Source organism: Acomys minous (genome assembly GCF_964271855.1).
Source record: "Acomys minous genome assembly, chromosome: 3".
NCBI lineage: Eukaryota > Metazoa > Chordata > Mammalia > Rodentia > Muridae > Acomys > Acomys minous.
In genome coordinates, this window is record NC_140485.1 from 79,907,395 (window position 1) to 79,934,679 (window position 27,285).

A 27,285-nucleotide genomic window follows, 5' to 3' on the forward strand; every position below is an offset into this window, starting at 1 on the left:
GTTTTGGGGGCAGAGTCTCTTGCTGTATAGCCCAAGCTGACCTGGAACTCACAACAATCCTTCTGCCTCAGACTCCCAGATGCTGAGATTACAGGCATGTGCTAACATACCTAAGTCAATTTTTTCCCCAACTTTCCAAAAGGAAGCGGTAGTATTTAAAATATGGTAAGCTTTCTTGGAGTTTAGACTCCCCAAAATCAATTACAATTATGAAAGAATACAATACAATCTTTCTCAAATTAATAAGTACACACAAAGGCTTAAAGAAAACCAATGTTAACAGTTACTTACCCGGGCGGTAGAGGAGCTTGACTTACAGGATTCAGTGGCCTAGGGCCTGAGCCCCCAGATATAGTAAGAGGGATTATTAATCCTGATGTTGCTCCTTCAGATGTACTTGTATTTACATTTGTATTTGTTGGTGGCAAAGAGCCTGTACTAGATCCATCACTGTCAGAATTGGTAGATGGTGAACCATTGACAGATGCTATAAAAGATTTGGAGAAAACAGAAGATGCTTTGCTTTTGAAATCTAAAACCAGCATAGAATTTTAATTTAAGAATTAAAAAGTAGGCTGGGCAGTGGTGGTGCACACCTTTAATGCCTTTAATCTGGAGGCAGAGGCAGGTTGATCTCTGTGACTTCAAGGCCAGCCTGACCTACAGAGTGAATTCCAGGACATCCAGGGATACACAAAGAAAGCTTGTCTTGAATTAAAAAGCAGACGACAAGACAGGTGGTGGTGGTGGTGGTGCACGCCTGGGTTCCCAGCACTCAGGAGGCAGAGGCAGCAAATGAGAAATAAATCCTAAGCTATGGATATATGGGTCTCATTGAACTATACAATATATCTCATTATGAATTTATAACTGTATAAAAACACCACTTGGTTAGTTGACTTTCATGGTGAAAGGGCTTTGTATACAATAGGCAAGTGGCAAGTATGCTTTTACTGAGCTACAACTTCCAGCCCAGTAAAAACTTTTAGACTAGGAAACCAGGGGTGCCACTTTCTAGATTCTTAAGGATCTGAGACTAATTTCTGATGTTGGTAGTAAGTATACTGATGTCACTACTGGCTAATCAGAAAATGGATATTCTGTCTAAATGCTACTATATAAACAATGTTCATATTGTTACTACATGAAATACGTTCATTTAGTGGATATTTTTTGTTTTAAAGCTAATTATCAGTTACCGGTAATCTTAAAAACTATTTTTACCAGATTTGTTCACTTATTTTTTTGTGTGTTTAGCCTGCATGTATGTCTGTGTGCACCACTTGTGTGTTGGTGCCCGCAGAGGTCAAAAGAGGATGGTAGTGAGCCACCAAGGGGGTGCTGGGAATCAAGCGGAGCTCCTCTGCAAAAGCTCTGAATTGCTGAGTCACTTCCTCAAGCCCTGCCTCAATCAGTTTTTTTAAAAGATAAAATGGACTAAGCAACAAAAAATATTATTGTCATTATTATTAATTATTTTTTTGGTTTTTATAGACAGGGTTTCTCTTGTAGCCCTAGAACTCACTTTGTAGACCAGGCTGGCCGCGAACTCACAGCAATATGCCTGCCTCTGCCTCCCAAGTGCTGGGATTAAAGGTGTGTGCCACCACACCAGGCACAACCAAATTCTTAACTATACGATTATTAATCACAATCTAACTATATTGTATTGTTTATACTTTATATGATACATATTATTTTTCCTCTCTCTCTTCCAAGACAGGCTTTCTCTGTATAGCACTGGCTGTCCTAGAACTCCCTCTCTAGGTCTCAAGCTCAAGGTCCACCTCCCTCTGTCTCCTGAGTGCTAGGACTAAAGGCGTGTGCCACCACCACCTAGAGTTATTTCCATTCTTAATAAAGCACTACCTCATGTAACTTCATTCCTGGAAAGAAAACTTAAAGAAAAGCCAATTCTTAGCTGCCTATGAAAAGAACATTCTTGGTCAAGTTTTTGAGACAGGGTTTCTCTGTAGCCTTGACTGTCCTGGACTCGCTTTGTAGACCAGGCTGGCCTCAAACTCACAGAGAACCACCTGCCTCTGCCTCCCGAGTGCTGGGATTAAAGGCGTGTGCCACCACTGCCCGGCTTTGGTCAAGTTTTTAGATGTAAAAACAAAGCAGAAGCCAGACAGGGTGGCTCATATCTGCAATATCAGTATATAAGAGGGCTAAAGCAGGATTACTAGGTTGGAGGCTACAGAGTAAAATACTATTTAAAGATGGGTGTGGTGACACAGCCTTTAATCCCAGCATTTAGGAGGCAGAGGCAGGTGGATCAGTGTGCATTCCAGGCCAGCCTGGTCTATAGAGCAAGTCCAGGACAGGCAAGTCTATACAGAGAAATCCTGAAAAAGGGGGAAAAAAAAAAGGCCGAGTGTGGTAGCGCATACCTTTAATCCCAGCACTTGGAAGGCAGAGACAGGCAGATCTCTGTGAGTTCGAGGCCAGCCTGGTCTACAAAGTGAGTCCAGGACAGCCAAGGCTACAGAGATACCCTATTTCAAAAAAGAAAAAAAAAAGATTTTATTTAAATAAAACACCAGTGACCTAAAAACTCCCCTTATATTTACCTGATGATCAGTTCTCAAACAGAACATTATTCTAAAGTACTAGGCATGGTAGTGGTAGTACACACTTTTGATCCTAGGCTGAGGAAGCAAACATTTGAGACTAAGATGGGCAACATCTGGAGACTGTATCAACCCTTCTTACCAAAAGCATATTTACGAAACAGCACGGTAGGCTGGAACGCAGTATACCTGGTCTTCGTGGTGTGGGTGGAGGTGGTCTTGAAGGTCTAGGAGGTCTAGAAGGCTTAAAGCCACCATTTGAAAGGGATGGAGAATTGTTCCCATTGGCTCTCTTGTTTTCCCCCGAGGCTGCAACCTCAGGATCATCTGATCCATTTGTGCTCACTCTGCATAAGAAGGAAAGCACCTTATGATGTCATGTATTAAACCATTCCTACAGAGAACCTTCAAACAACGTAACTTTCAAGGCACCAAAATCATATATTGCTATTGCTGAGACATTCTCATGATTCTCTCTCGAGAAGCCTGCACTCATGTCTTAGGTTATGTCCTGGCCTTTTCCAAAGTGGCTCTCTGCTTTAATGTTAGGCTTACATCTAAGTTAAAAACCTTTTCTAGCCAGGCAGGGTTACATATGCCTAGAAACACACCATTCAGGAAGCAGAAACAGGAGGGTTTAAGACCAGCCTTGAGTACAAATAAAGTTTAAGGCCAGAGATGCCACATGAAATTAAAACCACCTTCTCATTGCTTTGTAAATAAGTAACATAAATAACTGTTCTCAGTAAGAAGCTACCTAAGAGCAGACTTGTAAGAATAATATTAGTGAGATTCAAAGAAGGTAGAGGTCTAGCGGCTTTTGCAGAACCACATTATGGGCTTTGGTTTCCTGGAGATTTTAGCAGTATGCTATTTGTTCTTCCCTGCTGGGGATAGACTCCATGGCTTTGGGCATGCTGGGCAGATGTTCCAACACTGAGTTACATCCAAGCCCTTTAAAATATTTTTACCATGAAAATTTCCACACATTCCAGCAGTAGATAGGTAACGTAGGCGTTTGTTGTACTAGTCTGCCCAACTTCCAAACTGTAATATTTTGCTCTACTTCCCTTTACATAGCACAGGCCAGCCTTAAACTGAAGTAGTCAAAGTTGGCCTTTGAACTCCTGACCCTCCTGACCCTACCTCCCAAGTACTGGAATTCCAGGCATGTCCCGTACCTGGCCTCTGCTTCATCTGTTCTCCCACAGCAATGTAGTAAGCAATGGCGTGCCCTCTTTCTGGATGATTTTCTCTTATGACCTGTGATATTGCTTTTTTGCTTCTCCCACTTAATTCAAGATTTATTTTATTACTTATATGTATGCACTTGTTTCTGTGTGTAGATACACATATTTGTGAGGGTGTCCACAGAGCCCAGAGAGGTGTTGGATCCCCTGGAACTGGAGTTGCACAGGTAGTTCGAGAGCCACCCAACATGGGTGCTGGCAAAGCTTCCTTTTGGAAGAGCAGCAAGCACTCCTTACCACTGAGCCATCTCTCCGGCCCCCTGCTGTGGTTTTGAATTACTAATCTTCTTATTCCTTCTCCAAAATGCTGGATTGCAGGTGTGTAGTAACACCCCTCAACTTCTTAAAGATTTTTTTAAAGATGGGGTTTCTCATTTACTACCCCAAATCAACCCTATGCAGCCAAAGCTAGCTTAAAACTGATAGCTAGCCTCCTGTCTTAGCCACTCAAATGCTGGAATCACATAGGTAAGTGAGAACACTTGGCTCATAATTTATCAATCTGAACCTGAAAATTGGTAATTATTAAGTGTGTGTGTGTGTGTGTGTGTGTGCGTGCGCACATGTGCGCTTTCATGTGCATGTGTGTGTTTGTTCATGTGAGTGTCTGTGAAAGCCAGAATATGACATCAGATCTCCTGAGCCAACTTTCTAGCCCCCTAAAACTGCAGTTTAAATGAAGTAATACTGGTTAGCTCCTTCTTGTCTATTTCTGCATTCTGTGCTAAGCAGTGGGTGAGCTCTCACCTTGTTTCATCTTTGGGTCTGCAGCCTTCATCATTCTGTGAAGCACCTTTAACATCAATAAATGTAAACAAAATGAGATTCAAGAGAACAGTTTTCAATTTAAACTAAAAGAAAAAAAGGAAAGCCTTTTATTAAACTATTGAGCCTTTCTAGTAACAAATATAAATCCAAACATGAATTTTAAAGGGAAAATACAATGGTGTTCAAATACTTCTATACAAATGCACACCATTATTCAGTGAGAGGCTAGTTACGATACATTACTGGTTTGTTTGTTTGTTTGTTTTTCAGATATATTTTTGACTCTAACTCAACAAGCTGGCACTGAACCCTTCATGTTCCTGCCTCAGCCTCGTGAGGACTGGAGTTGTGCACCTTCATACACAGTTTTTAACCATTTTCTTTATCTGAAATACGGGAGAAAATTACTAAAGAGCAGCAGGACAGTCAATATAAAACAACTCTGAAATAACAAGGCCAATAATAACTTTCTTTAGATAAAGGAACTGGGAAGAATCAAAGAAATGAAAGACACAAAACACTCTCTGAGAAGGAATAAGATTCTGTCTGAAAAAACAAAACCAAGTAAGTTTCACAGAGGCTGAAATGAATGCCATAACGTTCATGCCCTCTTCCAGCTTTATTCACAGGAAAGACTCTGGGGACTGCCAGGACTGTGTACTAGGCTGAAAGGGTGGCTGCTCAGACTATGGAGATAGAGGAGGAAAACTGAAAACTGCCTAAGAACTCGAGTTGAACAGTTTTGCAAAAGAACAAAACTCCCAAGATACAGTCATGGTTCTAATAGTAAACTAGCAGTGCACCATACATGAACTCATTACAGAGATACTGACCCCCAGCATACCATGCCACAGCTAGCAAGGGTGGTAGAAGTCATAAAATATACACTCAAAAATGAGATAGTGAGATGGATAGAATGTGGAATTTCTTTGTAATTAAAAATCCACAATATTAAAAACAAACAAACAAAAAATGTTACTTAAAAAATATGCTAAGTTGGGACTGGAGAGATGGCTCAGAGATTAAGAGCATTGACTGCACTTGCTCTTTCAGAGGTCCTGAGTTCAATTCCCAGCGACGACATGGTGGCTCCCAACCATCTTTAACAAGATCTGGTGCCCTCTTCTGGAGCGCAAGCATGCATGCTGGCAGAACACTGTAGACAAATCACACACACACACACACACACACAAAGTGTGGGCTGGTAAGATGACAAGCAAAGGTGACTGCTGCCAAACCTGACAGGTCGAGTTTGATCCCTAGAACCCGTCTCATGGAAGGAGAGAGTGGACTCGCAAAAGTTGGCCTCTAACATCCATAGTCTCACCATACTCATACGCCTGCATACATACAGACACACATAATAAAGACGGTAAGGATTTTATGAAAAACCATTAACTATACATCTGAAATGGTAAATCTGATGATATATAAAATGTACCTTAATAATTTATTAAAGTGGTTTCTAAAAACATAACACAGTGTGCTACTGAGAGTTCTCTGGGAGTTGGCAGACTTCCAGGGAGGGCTGAGTGACTTCCAGCAGAGCAGTAAATTCACCATGTGGACAGATATATCTGAGGGGTTCAAGTACCAGCATGTCAGCCCACCCAAGGACACAGCCATGCTGGTCTCTAGAACCCATTTGCTATCTGAGTCTGACTGAAAAGATCTTGGCGTTCAGCAGAGTCAGGAATGGTGAGCTAACAGCCAGAGCCTCACAGCTTACTATTCTAGCAGCCATTATCCAAGAAGCCAAAGAACAAGGCTGTGAGCCACTCTGCAGCGTCAGGCTTTACACAGCTGTCCTTATTCTCTGATATCTGACAGAAAGAAAGCTTTGCTTCTTGAGTCAAGACAACAATACCATAGCCCTCTCATATGTGCGCGGCCCCACAGCTGTGCTCCGTATCCAGCAGGCCACATCTGCTACACTGAAGAAGTGTCCAAGATCAGTTCATGGCTGTTACAGGGGAAGTATTAATTTGTTATGATGGTTTTTCCTATACTAGGTGTTGTATTTATGGATTTATGTTTCAATACATTGGAATCTGACCACTTTATCTGGCAAATCTGTTACAAGTCACAAGCTTGATTAAAGAGTTTTTATAATTAAAAAAAAAAAAAAACCAAACCAATACCATACTGGGGTTGGATATGTAGTTCACTTAGGAGATGCATGCTTAACATGCTAAAATGCTGAACCCCCCAGCACTCCATATACCATGTGGTGGTTTGAAGACAAATAGCCCACATAGACTCATGTGTTTGAATGCTTGGCCCATAGGGAATAGCACTAGTAGGAGGTGTGGCCTTGTTGAAGCAGGTGTGGCCTTGTTGGAGGGAGTATGTCACTGTGGGGGCTGGCTTTGAGGTTATACATCTATTCAAGCTATGCCCAGTATGGCTCACAGTCTCCTGCTGCTGCCTGTGGGTCAAGACGTAGACTCTCTCAGATCCTACTGCACCGTGTCTGCCTGCCTGTTGCCATGTTTCCCACCATGACGACAAGGGACTAAACCTCTGAAACTGTGAGCCATCCCCAGTTAAATGTTCTCCTTTATAATGGTTGCCATGAGCATGGTGTCTCTTCACAGCAATGGAAACTCAAACTAAGATACACCAAGTGTAATAGTTGGCATGTAACCAGGTGCAGTGGCGCACGCCTATAATCCCAACACTCGAGAGGCACAGACAGGAGGATCTCTGTGAGTTCAAGGACAGCCTGATCTGCAAAGTGAGTCCAGGACAACCAGGACTACACAGAGGAACCCCATCTTAAACAAATAAACAAACAAAACCAAAACATAAAAAGTTTGCATGTTATCTCACCAAGAGACTGCCATGAACTCAAAGTCAATCTGGGACACATAATAAATTATAAGACAGTCTGAGCTCCAGTGTGAAACTGTCTCAAATAAAATGAAACAATGGTTTCTTTAAATGATTGATATATGGGACACATATGTAGCAGTAAGTACTAAATCAAGCAGGTATTGCTTTTCTCCCATAAGTTAAAAAGCCACTGGTGTGGTGGTGGCCGGGGGAGGTAGTTCAGCAAGTAAAAACCCTTGCCAGGCAAACCTCATGACCTGAGGTCAGTGTCTGGGATCTGCATGAGAAGTCAAGACACACTGCTGTGCATCCGTACTCCAGCACTCCTAGAGGAGACGGGAGGCAGACAAGGTGCCTAGAATCTCTCAGGCCAGCTGCCTGCAGCGTACAACACAGCAGTCACAAGAAGACACCCTGCATTACCTAGTAGAAGGTGAAAAAAACTCCAAAAATTGTCTTCTTATCTTTTCATATCCACTGCAGCACACACACATGCATGTGCATACATGCACATGCACAACACACACACACACACACACAAATAAGAAAGTTTCTTGGAGATGATCAGGATGACAAGAAAAACTTAACAAAATTCTAAGTGCACACGGTATACCCACAGGACACTCTGGATGATCTACAAAGATTCCACCTCAGTGAGATAAAGTAAAAGAGCCCTCCCACCACAAAATAGCCAGTTCCTAAAACAATTAACATACTTCCTATTCCTTGGCTGTCTAGCAATCTCAAGGACAAACAAAAACTTGATCTGACTTATGAGAATAGAAGCAGAGCGTAGTTTTAAAACACGTATCTTGTGGCAGTCACCAGCTCTGAGGTGGATCAGAACCAGGCCAGCAGCAAGGCTGGGGGTACTGAACCAGACGCTGCACATTAGGATGGGGACCCCAGGAAGGAGATAAAATTGTTTTTAGTTGCAGCAAACCCTGGCACTAGCTAAAGCAAAGGACATTTTTTCCAAATCAAAGAATTCTCAAATTAGGCTTTTAAAAATTCTGATAGACTAAGATAAAATAGAAATTCGCAATCAAAGAACATTAAATAAAAATCCAAATGAGCCCCAATGAGGGTAAGAGAAATCATTTCTAAGTCAACAAGGTGATGAAAACCTGTAACTTTAGCATCCAGCACTCAGAGGCAGACTCAAGAAAACTGCTGCAAACTTGAGGCCAGCCTGTAGTCTACACAGTGAGCTCCAGGCCAGCCAGTATTATCTATCAAGACTTTCAAAACACCAAAAATATTTTTTAAATTCATTTATATACCCAAAGGTTTTAGATAGGGGAATTATTAAATGGAAAATATAGAAGGAAAATCATGATTACAAGAAAAATGTACTGGGCAAGGTAGCACATGGCTGAAATACCAGTACTTGAGAATCAAAGGCAGGATGCTGACTAGGAAGACTACTTATAGAGAACCTATCCCAAAAAAACAAAAGACAGGGGCTGGCAGTGGAGCTCAGGTGCTTGCCCTGAATGCCAGCAGCCCTGGACTCATGCCTAGCATCCCTGGCACATGCCTAAGCATGGTAGCACATACACCTTGATCCCAGCATTTGGGAGGTGAAAGCAGAGGACCAGAAGTCCAAGGCAACCCTCAGTTACACAGTGAGGATGAGACTTGTGCTACATCAGACCCATCTCAAAACTAAACAAATCTTTTAACATCGCCACACAAAGCCAGAATGGAAAACTAACAACATAGCATCAACAATTACACTCGTGAGTATATACCTGAGATACAAAAATGCCAGTGAAAAATTTCCTGAAAGTTAACAGCATAGTTATAATTCATAATAGTTAAAAGAAAAATAAGCTAAATGCCCATCAGAAGACAGAAAGTTGTAGGGTACATAGACATCGGAGTATTACTCAGCTTCAGAAACCTGCTGGCACACACTACAAGTCAACTGTGGGGCTCAGAGAAGACGGCTTGCTGTGCACTCAAGTGAATGCTGTGCAAACAAATGGACCACTGCTCAGAGCCTAACATTCACATAAAAAGCACACGTGATCCAGCACATGCCTATAACCACAGCACTGAGAGGGGAGGAGACAGGACTCAGTGTGGGGATTGCTGGAGCTCCAAGTGTAGCAGAAGGCGTTGCCGCACAGGAACAAGGCAGAGTCATAGAGGGCAAATGTCACCGTCTTCTGACTGCCGTATGCACAGCTAGACACACTTGCACAGGCGTACATACACATCACACTCACTCCCGAACATTCAGTTATAATTTAATATGATATAGTGGTTAACTTTCATTATCAATTTAACTTGATTAAGAAATGCCTAGAGAGGCCGGGCAGTAGTGGCGCATGCCTTTAATCCCAGCACTCGGGAGTCAGAGGCAGGTGGATCACTCTGAGTTTGAGGCCAGCCTAGTCTATAAATTAAGTCCAGGACAGCCAAGGCTACACAGAGAAACCCTGTCTTGAAACCCCGCCCCCCTCAAAAGAGAAAGAAACACCTAGAGGAAAAAGACAGAAAAGGAAGGAAAGAGAGAAAGAAAGAAAAAGACAGGCCAGCCTAGGTTAGTAAAGCATATCTCTGAGGCATTTCCAAAGATGACGAGTTCATCTGACTTAATGGAAATGCAGTATGCTGCCTTATCAAGAGGCGGGAAGCAGAAAATGGGGCCTGGATGAAGGAGGTAGGCCACAGGCAGAAGTCTCCTTGGGATAATGTGTTTCCTTAGTCCTTTCCTATATTCCTTTTCTTTAAGTCCTAGCTCCCATAATGTGGGTTATTCTATTCTGTCTTGTGATGAACACATACTTCTGAAACTAGGAGCCAAAATAAGTAATTGCTCCTTTAAATTGTTTATGATAAACATTCTGCCAATATTCATGAGAAAAGTAAACACTATAAATGATATAACCCCATAATATACAATTTGAGACAGGAAACAGTTGACTAATTTCCAGGGGATGGATAAAGGAGAAAGCAGGATACTATTCTATGGTTCCAGTTTTTAAATCACAGAGATGCTGAACATACCCTCCACAATGGTGAGTACATGATATATAAATTTCACCTCAATTTGAAAACCCCAAAACAATAAAAGGGAGCATATTTGAAGAAACAATAAATATTATAAGCTGTAAGAGAACATAACATTTCACTCTGTTTGCTATTAAATCCTGACAATTCTACTGTCGAGATTATGATCTGCATGAGAGTTTATCAGTATTTTCAAAATATACACTACATCATTGTTTGTAACAGTAAAAACTTAAAAAAATGAACTATAATTTGACATAAAACTCCAGCACATTTACCTAACAGATTTTTATAAAACGGGAAAAAAAAATACATGAGATCAGATATAACAATATGGATAAAGTTCAAAAAATAGAACTGGGCATGATAGCGCACGCCTTTAATCCCAGCACTCAGGAAGCACAGGCAGGCAGATCTTTGTGAGTCTGAGGCCAACCTAGCCTGCAAAGAGAGTCCAGGACAGCCAGAGCTGTTACACAGGGAAACCCTATCTCAAAAACAAAAACAAGCAAACAAAAAAGTTTAAAAATAATATTGATATTGCATATAGCTCAAGAAAAAGTTGAATGTGGTAGCAAACACCCACAACCCCAGCACTTAGGGAGTGGAGGCAGGAGGAGGAGGAGCAGTTCAATCCAACCTTAGCTATATAGTGTGATTTTGAAGCCAGCCTGGCCTACATGAGATGCTATCTGAATAAACAAAACAAACAGGAGAGGCAGGCAGATCTCTGTGAGTTCAAGACCAGCTTTGTCTACAAATTGAATCCAGGACAGCCAAGACTACAGAGAAACCCTGCCTCAAGGAAGAAAAAAAAAATCAGAAAGCTTATTATTACTACAAAAAAGATACGGTATGATATAAAAGGAAAAATACAAACAAATGCAATGACATTGTTCAAATATAATACTTCTTGCAAGTTGTCCTTGGAGCTCCACATTGGTGCTGTGGTATGTGAAGGCATACACACACACAAATAAATAATTAAATGTAACAAAAACTTTTTTCTTTAAAAAGAAGACTGCTAGCTGAGCGTGGTGGCATGGGAAACAGAGACAGCAGGCCTCTGTGAGTTTGAGGCTACCTGGTCTACAAAGGTAGTCCAGGACAGCCATGTTTGTTACACAGAGAAACCTGCGCAAGCGCGGGGAGAGAGAGAGAGAGAGAGAGAGAGAGAGGGAGACAGAGAGAGAGACAGAGAGAGAGAAAGAGAGAGGCGCGCGCGCGCACGCGCGCACACACACACACACACACACACACACACACACACACACACACACACAGAGACTGCTTCAAATTCCAGACCAACAGAAGGTACAGAAAAAGTCCAAAGACAGCCAAAGTCATACAGTGAGACCCTTTCTCAAAAGTGTGCGTGTCTGTCTGTCTGTGTCTCTCTCTCTCTCTCTCTCTAATTAACAGCAGCAACAATAAATCCTAAGCCAGCCTTGGTGGCTCACACCTATAATCTCAACATTCAGAAGGCTGAGGCAAGAAGATTACCTTGATTTCCAAGTCAGCCTGGACTATAGTTTGGGACTGTCTTAATGTTGCCCCTCCCCCAAATAATGAAACTGTCAGACTGAGTATGTGGCTCAACGGTTTAATGCTTGCCTAGCACAGGTTTAATTCTATATAAAGTTTGAGGGTATTTTTTCCCCTCGTGGTCATTTTTTTTTTCATTTATTTTAAACTTTTAATAAAATTGAAAAAACCTTTAAAAAAAATCTTTATACACCTACACTTATTTTATAGTAAGCAGTCAACAAATAGCAGCTGTTATATCTGGTCAATTCAATTCTAAACCATTAAAATCTCTTCCAATTAAAACCTCTATCTCAAAAAAGTAACGTTAAATTATTTTCCCACTTGACTGAAAAAAAAATGATATATAAATGTAAATCTCTAAGTATATTAGCAGCTTAGAGTTTAGCATAACCTCTGCATTAAAGTGCTAGCTATTAAGAAAATAAACCTACAAACATGAAACTATAAATCATCAGGGTTAGTGTAGTTTAAGAACATGATTTATCAGTATTTTCTCTTTTATGTATATGTGTCTGAAAATGTAACTATTACACATTTCCTGTGAAGAACATTTAATTGATATTCTAATCTGAAGGGGTATAACCATTTCTAAATGCTTCTTCTACTTTGTAATTTCTTTTTTAAAAGTGGAGGAGGGACACAAGATGGCTCAGTTAAAAAATCAGTTTGGAAAATTCTTTGAAGTATTATCAAGTTCCTGCTATGAAACATAGCCCCGAGGTAAACAGGAAGTCCTCCTGCAGAGCCTCGGAGCAACAGCAGCTGACGCCCAGACTGCTTACTAAGCAACACGTCTTGTCAGAGCAAACACTGGAACAGTTTTATGTCATAGGGCCTTGGAAATCTGTGTGAAAAGCAAAAGTAGAGACGGGCGTGACAACACACGCTGCCATTAATCCCAGCAATTGGGAGGCAGAGGCAGGGGAATCTCTGAGTCTGAAGCCTGGTCTATATAATGAGTTCCAGGATAGTCAGAGATGCATAGGAAAGCCCTGTCCAGGGGGGAAAAAAAAAAAGGGAAGGAAGGAAAAAATAGAGAAGAGAGGAGAAGCAAGAAGAGGATTAAAAATTTAGAAATTGAGAAATAAGTTTAGCATATTACTAAGTGAGAGAAATATCTGTTAAGAACATACTGGAGTCACCGGGCGTAATGGCGCACGCCTTTAATCCCGGCACTCGGGAGGCAGAGGCAGGCGGATGGATGTGAGTTCAAGGCCAGCCTGGTCTACAAAGTGAGTCCAGGACAGCCAAGGCTACACAGAGAGACTCTGTCTCAAAAAACCAGAAAAAAGAATATAGTGGAAAGAAGCTTTTACTAAAATCACTGTCAGATGGTCAGGTGTCACTAGAAACTTCTTTATTGTGGTTAATTCCTCTTTAACTCAAACCAGTATATCCTACAAACTGTAAAATGTCCCAGCACACAGATAATGCCACAACAGACAGCCCGTAAGTGTGGCTCACAGAAGGCGAGGACAACTGGCTAGTGGACCCCAGCTCCTACTGTCTACTACTACCAAGGACCGAAGTCACTTAAACTCAGCCCTTACGTCCACCATTGGCAGTGCAGGGGGTGGAGCTTCAAAGTCACCGTATTAGCTGTATGAACAGCATTGTATTAGATAGCAACTTTATCAATCAGCTCAGTAGCCACAGGCCAACTGTGATTCAACTTTTATTTATTCATCTTTTGTTTGTTTGATTGTTTTTCGAGACAGGGTTTCTCTGTGTAGCCTTGGCTGTCCTGGACTCACTCTGTAGACCAGGCTGGCCTCGAACTCACAGAGATCCACCTGCCTCTGCCTCCTGAGTGCTGGGATTAAAGGCGTGCGCCACCATAGCCAGCTTTTTAACTTGCAGATATTTTTTAAAATTTATAGAAACACTGCAACAAAAAATTAAACAATCAAGGCCTTTTTTATTAATTACTTTATTATGATACTGGCAACTGAATTTAGGGCCTCACACATGCTAGGTAAGCACTCTACCACTAAGCTATGCTCCTAGACCAATGCCTTTTTAAAAAGAAAATAAACATTTTTTTTTTCTGAAAAAAAAACAGCAATAACAAAAAATACAAATACCACACTAGCTATTTTTGTCAGAAGAATTGTAACAGGCCTTAACCACAGAGCAGTAACTGAACTGGGCATGAGGGCCTATGTCTACCTATGATGCGGCACTTGGAAGGCTGAGGCAAGAAGATGGGAAAGCTCAAGTCCAGCCTGGTGCTGGGGAGGCCATGCGCCTGCTGTATAATCATGAAGACCTGAGTTCAGACCCCAAGCGCCCACATAGGAGCCTGGGAGGGAGCACATGCGTAATCCCAGCGCTGAGCAGAAGGGTGGAGACAGGAGGTTCCGGGCTCTCTGGCTAGACAGCCTACACAGACTAGAGGACCACGAGCAGTGCTGTCCCAAAGCAACACACAGAGGGGGCTGGAGAGCAGGCAGGCTGGCTAAGACATGCGGCTCTGGTGAGGCCCAGAATTAGACTCCCAGTGTTTATATCAGGCAGTTCACAACCTAACTCGAGCTCCATGAGATTGTCCAGGGGAGCCCACACACGTGACCTACACCCACACAGTCACACATATGCATACAAATCATTAAAAATAAAATAATCTTTTATTGCTAAGGCAGATAGTGATTGAGGAGACATCCTGATGTCAACTTCTGGGTCCACTGGTGCAAGCACAGGTGAATGACCACCACCACCACCCACAACACCCCCCCCTACACCCCCCACCCCCACCCGCCTCTCTCACACCTCCACCCTGCCCTCTAAGAAAGGGGGAAGGGAGGGTGTGGGGTAAAAGTTCCTGGCTGACATTCAGTCTGGCTTCTCTCTCACAAGGAATTGCTCTGCTTGGCCTCAGACTAACTCAGCCATCTGCTCTAATCTTCTGGCTTCTTCTCATTTTCTGGCTCTTTCATCTTCACCTAAGTTTTCCTTCTGCAGCCCATCTCTCTGTTACTATCCTTATAAAACTGCCTCTTAAGTAGCTTCCCTTTCTTCTCTCCTCTCGTCAGAGTTGGGCATATCCTATTCTGTCAAATCTTCTCTGATCTGTCACCTTTTCTGCCACTCAGTTAGACATCACTTTCAAACATGGGTGCTTCCTCCTACAAACTAACTTTACCCTCATTTGGGATTAAAGGCACGTGCCACCATTCCTGGACCTAAGCTTTCTTTACCTGATACTTGCTATACCAGGCTGGCCTTGAACTCAGATCTGCTTGCCTCGGTCTGCTGGATTAAAGGCGTGTTTGTATTCCAGCCAGATCGCACAGACCTTAAAAAGCTTTGGATGTGATCTCTTGCCAGAACAGCCATGTTCTGAATTAACATTCCTCTACAGAGAGGAGAGAGGGAGAGCAACCAGCCTAGTATACGCAATATAATATTGTCTTCAAAAAAGGAGGGTGAAAAGTGACCACTTACTTTCTGAGCAGGAAGTTTCACCATTAGTAACAATGTCAGCCTCTACTTGCAGCCCATCCAGGCAGACTGACAAATCTCCCATCGTCTCTGTTGGCTCTTTGTCACCTACAAGCTGCAAAGTCATAACTACTTCTTCAACTAAAAACAGAACAAAAATTATATTTAAAAAATATCACTCTTTCAATTATGTGTAAACTGTTCTACTAGACAAAGGTTTAAGGATTTTTGAGACCAGAATACTACTTTTTAAAAAGAGAATGAACTTCACCTATATGTAATATAGCATTTAATACAATATAATATAACATAAAATATTAAATATCTGAATCATGTATTATATTTATTCCACACTTATAAGGCCATAGTATAAATCAAATCAGCATGAAAACAAAGATCATTTAGCAATATAAACTTGGGTTACATTGAATGAAAACATAATTTAAGACTGGATTGTATATTGTAAGACCTAAATAAGTAAAAAAGTCCTTAAGATTATGTTAAGGGGCTATGGACATGACCTTAAAAAAATAATTAAAAAAAAATCTCATTAGGTTTTCTATGTGCTACTTTGCTAGCAATTAACCTTTTAGGGACATTAAAAAAAAAAAGATTAGGAGGCTGAATAGATGGCTCAATAGTTAAGAGTGCCACCTGTTTTTCCAAAGGTCCTGAGTTCAATTCCCAGCAACCTCATGGCGGTTCAAAACTACCTGTAATGGGATATGATCCCCTTTTCTGGCCTACAGGTATAGATGTAGGCACAATACTGTATACATAATAATAAATAAATCTTTTCCAAAAAGATTATGTTAAGGGATAGAAAAATAATTCACATTTAAAATATGATATGCTAACTAAAACGAGTTATGATTTTATAAATGAAAATAAAACCATAACCACCTATAATAAGGAAATTTCAAAATTAAGCATTAGAACTAAACACTGAAGCCAGGTGTGGTGGCGCACGCCTTTAATCCTAGCACTCGGGAGGCAGAGGCAGGCGGATCACTGTGAGTTTAAGGCCAGCCAGGTCTACAAAGCGAGTCTAGGACAGCCAGGGCTACACAGAGAAACCCTGTCTCAAAAAACCAAAAAACCAAAAAAAAAAAAAAAAAACCAAAAAAAAAAAAGAAAGAAAAACACTGAGAAATCTACCTAAGCCTAACAGAACAGAATCCTACCATAACATTTGCCTCTCTGAAGTATTTTTTTCCTTCATCTCTGCTTTAAATCTTTTCCTATAAAAATGTATTTATTTACTAAAGAAGTATTTACTAAAATTGTTTATCTAAGATGAATAAACAAACCAAGGTTAATGAGAATATGGACAGTTTTAAGAGTTTTCTCTCATTCCTTATAAGCACATAAATATTTGTTGTAATTGTCCTGTTTTGCTGTGATCTATTTTTGGTCTCACAATGTAGTTCTGGCTGGCCTGGAACTCAACATATAAATCAGTCTGGCCTTGAGTTCATAGAGATACATCCGCCTCTGCTTCCCAGTGCTACAACCAGGGTCACTACCACCAGCCCAATAACCATTTAAATTTAAGGACAAACAATGATGTGAGTTGTACGACATGTTTAACATAAAAGCAAAGTACATTTTCTGTTACTCTCACATACATACGTTTCATATTGTTTGACTTTAATGTTTCATAAATATCTAATCCAGCAGTTCCCAACAAAACATCAGATTTCAGGGTCTGGTGACTCCACACACGAAAATATAATTTACTTGTAGGGGTAACGATACTGAAAGTAAAAAAGGAGGGAAATATTATTTTTTATCAAATATCACAATGAGAATCTTAAGTTACAATCAAGCTTTAATATCTAAAATGTTTCTATTGTACCTCTTTTTCTTAATTAAAACGAATTACATTTATTTACTTATTCATTCATCCATCGTTAAGTTGGGTGTGGCGGTCAGAGGACAACTGGCAGGAGCTGGCTCTCCTCCCGCCGTACGGGTCTCAGAGATCTAACACACGTTGTCTCGCGCCTCTGCTTGCTGCACTATGTGGCCAGGCCCTCGCTGTGCTCTTAAACTGTACTGTTCAACCACGTGGTCAAGGTTCTCAAATCTCATGAACACTGTATTTGAATGCAACTGGACTGTAAAATCTCACACACACACACACACACACACACACACACACACACATACACACACGAAACAAAATAAAACTGCTTATAAAGAAACAAACTGTTAAAGGAGTAGATTTACTGAAACAACACAATATGCCCCATAAAGATACAAAATTTTATGTATCAATTTTAAAATGCATGTTTTGAAGTAATGAATATACAAATTAAATCCTTACTTATGCAATGCATTTCTCTGAACTTGAGGTGGTTTCATTAATTCCCACAATATGCATATTAGTGGGAATTAAAAATGATGTCCCTCAAAGAGGGTGAGCAAGCTGCCAAGTCATGCAGCTAGTAAGCTGGCTGCAGTCTGAGCTAGAGTCTACTGTTACACACCGTAAGTGCCACAGGCCATCATTCATTTGAAAACCATATCAGATACATCAAGCTCATGCTGACCAAGGCAAAGTCACCAGGACAACCGTCACATACAGATGTGCAAGCCTGGACAACACAATGAGAGCCTGTCTCAAAACAGAAGCACATACCTCACATGTGGCAAAAATACACAATAAAGAATTGCTCTATAATGGTGTTTCCAAGGCAACAGAAATTAGGAGAATTGGACAATTCTGCAAACAAAATCTCAAGATGATCTTCAGTAAATTATTCTTAATTCAATTTTATTTTTATCTTTTATGTCTTTTGCAACAGGGTCCTACATACACAATCCTGGCTGGCCTAGAACTCACTTGTAGAATAGGCTGGCCTGAAATCTGACGTGGCTCTCCTACGCTGCCTTCTACACACTAGGATCATATGCATTTATATTTTAAAATCATTTTCTTAAAATTACCATTAGACATATCAAAATGCTCCTAAAACTTCAGACAGTCACATTATAGGCATATCACTTTGTTTCGATATTTACTAGGAATAAACATAATCAAAATTTGCTGAAGAGAAAAGCTTATAGTTTCTCATCTTGGCACTTAAAAGAACATCTATTTTTCTAGTCATTAGTTTATTTCTTTCTGTGAAAAAAATCAACAGTTGTAAATATCAAGTAATAAAAATAACATCTGTATTATAACTGTAAAAACCAGTTACATTCTGATCTACATTTTAATAAATATGTGCTCCCCAAATCATATGTGTACATAATTTTAAGATCTACTCATTGGCAAGCTGGGAGCAACGGTGTACGCCTGTAATCCCAGCACTCAGGAGGCAGAGGCAGGCAGATCTCTGTGAGCTCGAGGCCAACTTGGTCTACAAAGTGAGTCCAGGATAGGCAAGGTAACACAGAGAGCCCCTGTCTCAAATAACAGACTAAATAAAAATCTACTCATTGGCAAATATGCTTTTTGTCTTAATTTTTAAAATTACAGTCCCTTTCAATGAGTGTTCAAAGTCTCAGGTTGTACTACCAACATCTGATAATTCGTCAGTAAGTGCTCAAACTGAGCTCTAATTTTTTAAAAGATGTATTTATTATGTATGCAGTGTTCTGCCTGCAGGCCAGAAGAGGGCACCAGATCTCATTATAGATGGTTGTGAGACACCATGTGTTTGCTGGGAATTGAACTCAAGACCTTTGGAATAGGAGCCAGTGCTCTTAAGCTCTGAGCCATCTCTCCAGCCCCTGCACTATCTAATTTTTTTGAACTTATACTGCAGATAAGAATTATTAGCATACATGCATATGCATGTAAATTATACAAGTCTAGTATCTTAATATTAGCAAATAGTAAAAAAACAACTATTATAGGAGAGAGATTATAAAGGATATTAGATGTGTACACATTCAGCCAGAAGTGTAACCATGATATGAGTATTACATTAAGGTCATATAAAAGCAGGGACATAAGGGGCTGGCAAGATGGCAAGGGGTGTGAAGTGCTTGTAATACAAGTCTAGTGACCTAGTTCAGTTTCAGAAACCTGCATAAAGGTAAGAGGAAACTGGCCCCATCAAGTTATCCCCTATCCTCATCAACAGCACAGCACGCACACCTTCATCAACACACAACATAATAATAAATTAATTTAAACAAATTAAAACAGAGGCTGGAGTGATAGCTATTCAGTAGTTAAAAGCACTAAATGTGCTTCAAAAGGACCAGAGAACCTGTAGTCTCTTATGGCCTTTGAGGGTGCCCACACTCAGATGCGCACACACATATAAATAAAAAATAATAACAGAATATTTTTAAAATAAAAATAAATGAAAAAAGTATTATAGAATAAAAAATACAACCTTTTTGGCATACCTTTTCTTTTTTTGGGGGGGGGGGGCTTGTTTGAGACAGGGTTTCTCTGTGTAGACCCTGCTGTCTTAGACTTACTTTGTAGACCAGGCTGGCGTCAAACTCATACAGACCCTCCTGCCTCTGCCTCCCAGAGTGCTGGGATTATTGGCGTGTGACACCACACTGGGCAACATTTTTAAAATATAACAAAATTGAATGTTGGTTTGCAGGGGCACTATAATTTTGAAAATACAAAACTATTTCTTTAAACAGGGGTTTACAATGTAGTCCAGGTTACCTAATACTTGCAATCCTCCTGTCTCTGCCTGAGGAGGGCTGGGGTTGTATGCATGCACTACTACACCCAACACATATATACACATACACATAAAACCTATTAAAAAAAAAAAAAAAGAATTGCCAGGCAGTGGTGGTGCACACCTTTTATCCCAGCACTTGGCAGGCAGAGACCTAGGCCAACCTGGTCTACAGAGAGAGTTCCAGGACAGCCAGGGCTACATGAAAGAGAGATCTTGTCTCAAGAGGGGGTAGGGGGTGAAGTGCTGGGATGGAAGTACACCTATAGTGCTTGTACTCAGGAGGCCTGAGGCAAGGGACTGCAGAGTTCAAAGAGCAGCCTGAGCTACACAGAGAAGCCCAGTGAGACCCTGCTTCAAAACAACAGAATCAAAACAAAAACGTTTTAAGAAGTGAGTTATTCTCTACCTGACTCAGTCCTAGTTTAAGAAAAGGGTCATTGGGACCAGAAAGACGGCTCAGGGGTTAAGAGCGCTTGCTGCTTTTTTCAGAGGAAATGGATTCTGTTCCTGGCATAAACGCGGTGTCCAGCAAACATTTCAAACTCCAGCCCCAGGGATGTGACACCTGCTTCTTACCTCCAAGGGTATTACACACATTTGGAGCACAGTCATCTATGCAGGCAAAACACCCAAACACATAAAATAAAGTAAGTCTTTTTAAAAGGCTATTATAATGATGTAAAAATAATATTCACATATGAAATGTGTTTTAACTGAGAACTAAAATTAAAAGGAGAGGCTATTATAAAAAGTTCTTCCCATATCAGCATGGTCTCTGCTCAGGCACTAAACAAGCACCGCCCTGTAGAAACTTACACCGTGAGGGGCTGCTTCCACTTGGGACTGTTTGTATTGTTGCATTTTTCTGTCTTCTTTGACTGTCCATCTACTGTGACCTCTACATAAGGACTTGGTCCAAACCAATTCTTTTTATTTTCTTTAAGTTTGGCTGAGATGACTGTAAAAGAAAAGAGAAAACACTTTAATATTTGAAATATTAGTTTACTCCTTGGTCAATGACATTTCATCAAAGATTAAAGTAGTTTTTATTTAGAAGCAGATGTTCCCTAAAATAATTTCATTTATTTGTTTGTGAGATTTCTATTTCTTATATTTTGGCCTATCCTAGTAAATAGAAACATACATACAAGACTTCTATACATCAGATACTCAGCTACCATAGACCAAGCTGGCGATCTCCCTACCTCTGCCTCCTGAGTGCTGAGATTAAAAGCGTGTGCCACCATGCCTGGCTGCACATGTATACTTGCAATGCACAACACACACACACACACACACACAGTCAATGTAAACAAATAAAAGCTGAAACAATCCAAACATCCATCCATCCATCAACTAAAAAAAAACCCCATAAATAAAATATTGTACATTAGCACAATGGAATCACTATTGACAACAGAACAAAATGAAGTACTGATACATGACACAACATGAATGAACCATGAAAACATGGTAAGTGAAGGAAGACACCAAAGGACAGAACTGGACATGAGAGATCCACATGCACAAAACGTGGGTAAGTGAATGACTAGATCTGCAGTTACCCAGAGGAAAGGATCTGTGATGCTAATGGATACAGGATTAATTCCGGAGAGACAAAAATCATTCCAAAATTGTTACACCTGGCTTGGCAGCATATGTCTACAACCCCAGCAGGTAGGAGGTGGGGAGCAGGAGGGGCTCCTGTTTAAGGTCTTCCTTGGTTACATATCATATTAGGCACAAGACTGAATTATGAGATCTTATCCAGCAAAACAAAATGCAAAGTAAATAAATAAAAGCAGCATAATACATCACACAGACCTAACATACCTACAGAATATTCCACCCACCACCAAAGGCCGCACAATCTACACGGGAGCCCATGGGAGCTTCTTAAAACTGACCACATATCAGAACACAAAACAAATCTCAAGAAATTCAGAAAACTGAATTACTGTGTATACTAATCCCACTATAATGCAATAAAGCTTAAAATCAACTGAATCTCTAGTAATTACATAACTCATGAAGATTAAACATTATTACTGAATGATGGACGAGTCAAAGAAGCTTAGGAAGAAATCTAGAATAAAATAAAAATTCCCTCAAATTAAATGAAAATGAACCAGCAAAACCTCTGGGACACATTAAAAGCAGTCCTAAGAGCGAAGTTTAAAGCTGTATGTTAAAAAACGGATCAAAGAGGAGCCAGAAGCGGAGGCGCACACCTGTAATCCCATCATTCGGGGAGGCAGAGGCAGGAGGATCACTGTGAGTTCAAGGCCAGTGTGGTCTACAAAGTGAGTCCAGGACAGTCAAGGCTACACAGAGAAACCCTGTTTCAGAAAACAAAACAAAACAAATAAAAGAGATCAAAGGGGACTGGAGAGATGGCTCAGTGGCTACAAGGACTGACTCTATTTGTTCCTGAATTAAGGCCAACAATTGATAAATGGGACCTCATAAAACTGAAAGTCTTCTTACAACAAAGGAAATAATCAATTGAGAGAAAAGGAAGAAAATTTTTGCCAGCTACAGCTTTGATAAGGGATTAATATCCAATATAAACAAAGAACTCCAAGCTATGAATAAGAACACAGTTCTCAAAAGAAGAAATAAAAATGGGTAATAACTACCCTTAAAAGTGTTTAATTACAGCAGAGGTCCACAAAGTGAGTCCAAGACTCACAAAGAGAAACCCTGTCTCAGGGGGGAAAAGTGTTTAATTAACATCATCAGCAATTCAGGAAATGAAAATCAAAGTTTTTCTGAGACTTCATCTTTCTCCAATCAGAATGACTAAGCTAAAACAAAAATAAATAAACTGATTAACAAATGCTGGTGAAGATATGGGCAAATCAGAATCTTCATTCACTGCTGGTGGAACTGAAGACTGGTGTCACTACTATGAAAACCAGTGTAGAGAACCCTAAACACGAAAAGTAGATATCCCATCTGACCCAGCTATGTTACTCCTTGCTATACGGCAAAGGACACCCTACTTTTCAGATACTTGCTCAGCCATTTCCACTGCTGCCGCACTCATAACAGCAAGAAAATGGAAACAATGTAAGTATTCAGCTGACTAAGCGATAATGAAAACGTTGTACATCTATACAGCAGAATCCATTCACTGTAAAGAACAGTGAAATCGTGCAATTTTCAGGTAAATGGATAGAACTGGAGACCATTATTCTGAGTGAGGTAACCCAGGCCCAGAAAGGCACCAGCTGCATGTTCTCTCTCACTTGTGGGTCGTAGCTGAATCTTTAGATGTGAGTGTCTAACTCGGTATAACTGCAGAAACCAGGAAAGGAAAAAGAGGTCATGGGAGTGGGCGGGACACGGGTGCTACGAATGGGGAAATGAGGAGAAGGGAGGCAACTAGGGGAGGCGAAGGGAACACAGAGAAAGGGGGAGGAGGGCTAAGAAACACTAAGGAGATTTTAAAAAGTCACAGGGAAATATTTTATGTTTACTTAAAAATACATATATAGGCTGGAGAGATGGCTCAGTGGTTAAGAGCACTGTTTGCAGCCAGGCGTGGTGGCGCACGCCTTTAATCCCAGCACTCGGGAGGCAGAGGCAGGTGGATCTCTGTGAGTTCGAGGCCAGCCTGGTCTACAAAAGTGAGTCCAGGACAGCCTAGGATACATAGAGAAACCCTGTCTCAAAAAACAAAAACAAAAACAACAACAACAAAAAAAGAGCACTGTTTGCTCTTCCAAAGGACCCAGGTTCGACTCTTAGCATTCACACAGCAGCTCACAACTGTCTGTAGTTTCAGTTCCGGGGATTTTGACACCTTCATACTAATGCATCTAGGGTATAATTAAATAAATTATATTTTAAAAATACATATCATATATATATAATATGACTAAGCATTTACACAAATATAGCTTATTATCCACATTTATATTTCTATAGCCATCTTTCTTCACTAGAGACCACCTACTACACAAAATTTTGTACTTTGCTGTTTTAATAGACATATTGTTAGTACATAATATGTGGTATCATTCTTTTTAACTGCTGTATGTTATTCCATTGTAACTATGTAGATAAATATTACATATGTAATATATAAGCTCTATGAAATCTTTTAATAAACCTGACATCTATCAAAAAAAAAAACAAATATAGCTTATATATACATTAGATATATAAATGTATGTATACATACTTATACATATTTTTTAAATGAAAGTACACTACTCAAGGGTGATAATGCTTTCCCTAAGAGCAACAGACATCTAAAACAAAAAACAAACAAAAAGACAAAAAAAAAACAGTGCCAGATGTGGAAAACCTCTCTTTGAGCTGTTGGTCAGGAGAATCTAAAAACTTCCCAAAACAATATAGGCTATTGCCGTTGCTCTAACTTGCCCCCCCAGATGTTGAAGATAACACCCTATCGCTAAAGACACCGCACACTCTAGAGACAGGACTTGGGAGAATCGCTACAACTGACCTGGAAGGCCCTGCCCTGTGGACTAGCTCCCAGAGTAGGCTAGAACTGGCCTGGAAGGCCCTGCCCTGTGGACTAGCTCCCAGAGTAGGCTAGAACTGACCTGGAAGGCTCTGCCCTGTGGACTAGCTCTCGGGGTAGGCTAGAACTGGCCTGGAAGGCCCTGCCCTGTGGACTAGCTCCCAGAGTAGGCGAAGGTGCTAAGCAAGCTGCTAAGGAAGAAAAGCAACCAACAGTCTTAGCCAGGGGTGAGGCCTGTAATCCCAGCAATGACAGCACAGCAAGATACTCACGATGGTACATAGTGACACTTAATCTTAGGGATAACTAGCAGCTGTTTAATCCAAGTTGTTGTTGTTTTTCTAGACATGGTTTCTCTGTGTAGCCTTGGCTGTCCTGAACTTGCTCTGTAGACCAGGCTGGCCTTGAACTCACAGAGATCCACCTGCCTCTGCCTCCCAAATGCTGGGATTAAAGGCGTGCACCACCACCACCCGGCTGTTTAATCCAATTCAAGGCCCACTCAACTGGAGAGAATTCATGCCTGCTACCACAGAACTAGCCAACTACCTGTGGTTGATGAGGTCATGGACCCCAGATGAAAACCTATTCCTGCCACTGTCCTAACCCAGTGTAATTCCTTACTGCATTCCAAGAACCTACCTATCCTTATATCCGTAGAGCAGTGTATTTTTTACCTCTCATAAAAGGAGCTTCTTTTTGCAGCAGACAGACCCCATCATAGAAATCCCCAAGTGGTCAAACCCAACTGCTACATCTACAACACAATCCTTACAGCTGAGACTCAGGGAGCACTGCAGGGGAGGGAGCAGAAAGATTTGAAAAGCCAGAAGCCCTGAACATCAGCTGCAAGGCAGTGTCTTCTTCTATATATGACAGGGAAGTTGTACCCATGAAATCTCAACAAGATAGTCCCTTAAACAAGACCTGCACAATGGCATCATCAGGCGATGCCACCATGGCTCAGGGGAAATCTTCTAAGACCCACGCCTAGAGAAGCAGCATAAGCAATTAATGACTACAAAAACAGAAGCAGGCGGATCTCTGAGTTCGAAGCCAGCCTGGTCTACAAAGCGAGTCCAAGACAGTCAGAGCTGTTACACAGAGAAACTCTGTCTCAGAAAAAGAAAAAAGCAAAATAAAACAAAACAAAAACTGTGACTAGAGTAGTGGCACACACCTCTAATCCCAGCATTTGGGAGGCAGAGGCAGGCAGATCTCTGTGAGATTGAAGCCAGCCTAGTCTACAAAGTGAGTGCAAGACAGCCAGAGCTGTTACACAGAGAAACTCTGTATTGGAAAACAAAACAAAATAACTCAGTTGTGATATATAAACACGTTTTTGTTATAATCCCAGGTGTGGGATATGGGGCTGATTCAGATTGTTCACAGCAGCAGACTATTTTCCTCGTGTGGGCTGTGAGCAGAGTTCTTTGCCAGCTGCAAATAGTTTAATTCTGAGGACTCTGGAGAGGAATAAATGCCAGAGCCCAGAGAGATAAGGGGTTGGGGAAGAAAAAATGCTGGTACTCCCCACTGCTGCTCCTGGTTACTGGATAGTTTGATGAGAAGTTGGCAATATCCTGAGACAAAGACTGGACTTGCCCCAAGGAACCCAACAACCCTAACCAGCAGGAAGTAGCTAAAGATAACTACACCCCCTCTCCCCACTGACTTTTTTTCTCTCCTACCTAATGTTAGAGTGTTGGACAGGATTGGGATGAGGAAGGGAGAGACATTAGGAACCCAGTTAAAATAGAATAAAAAGTATCACTTTACAATATACCCTAACATTCTGTTTATGTATTCAATCATCAAATACTGATTTGGTGCCTTGATATAATAGCCTACTAAATGTTTTTTTTCTCACAAGATTTTTGTTTGTTTGTTTTTGTTTTTTTCAAGTCAGGGTTTCAGTATAGCCTTGGCTGTCCTGGACTTGCTTTGTATACCAGATTGGCATCAAACTCACAGAAATCTGCCTGCCTCTGCCTCCCCAGGTGCTGAGATCACTGGCATGGACCACCACACCCAGCACCCTCACAAGGTTTGTTTTTTTTTAACATATACATTTATATTATTACACATATATACAATAAACTACCTATAGCAAGAAGAACTATAACACAATCAGGAATTATATAAATGTTACATTCTTAGTGTTTTGGCTATTTGTATTTGACAGTCTTGAAGAAAACATCTTTCCTATCTTGGTACATCTAAAATTCTGAATGTAAATCAATCTCCATCACATCTTGTCATTATCAACTTAAAACATTTATCTAGACCTAAAAATATCTTCACCCCTAAACAATTTGTAAAAGTAAGCTACCTGGTCTTCAACTCCATCAGAGATTTAAGAAGGAATAAACTTGATTAGCTGAATATTCGGGGAGTGCGGGCTCGTAGCTTTCCAAATGAGAAGATGACAGAGACAGCTTGCTACCTGAATAGTCACCCTCACAAGATTTTTTTAATACATACATACATATATGTCTGTATGTGTGTGTGTGTGTATACACACACACACACACACACAATAAATTCAGATATATGTATGTGTGTGTGAATACCACATTGAGTACAAAAGAGGCCAAAAGAGGTCACTGGGTCCCCTGGAGTTGGGAGTTGTAAGCTCCCATCTATAATATGAGTACTGGAAAGAAGAGCCACAAGTACTCTTAACC

At 40.7% G+C, this 27,285-nt stretch overlaps 1 protein-coding gene across 1 annotated transcript in view; it reads right to left on the reverse strand.

Annotated features, from left to right (window-relative positions):
* ITCH (itchy E3 ubiquitin protein ligase) overlaps positions 1-27,285 on the reverse strand; it is an 88,732-nt gene that overhangs the window by 46,968 nt on the left and 14,479 nt on the right. Inside the window, exons 4-9 of the mRNA XM_084775767.1 lie at positions 20,920-21,061; positions 17,069-17,193; positions 15,440-15,577; positions 4,571-4,616; positions 2,763-2,920; positions 292-487 (exon numbers count right to left, since the gene is read on the reverse strand). Coding sequence (XP_084631893.1) covers positions 292-487; positions 2,763-2,920; positions 4,571-4,616; positions 15,440-15,577; positions 17,069-17,193; positions 20,920-21,061 — 805 coding nt within the window. The remainder of the gene's footprint in view (positions 1-291; positions 488-2,762; positions 2,921-4,570; positions 4,617-15,439; positions 15,578-17,068; positions 17,194-20,919; positions 21,062-27,285) is intronic.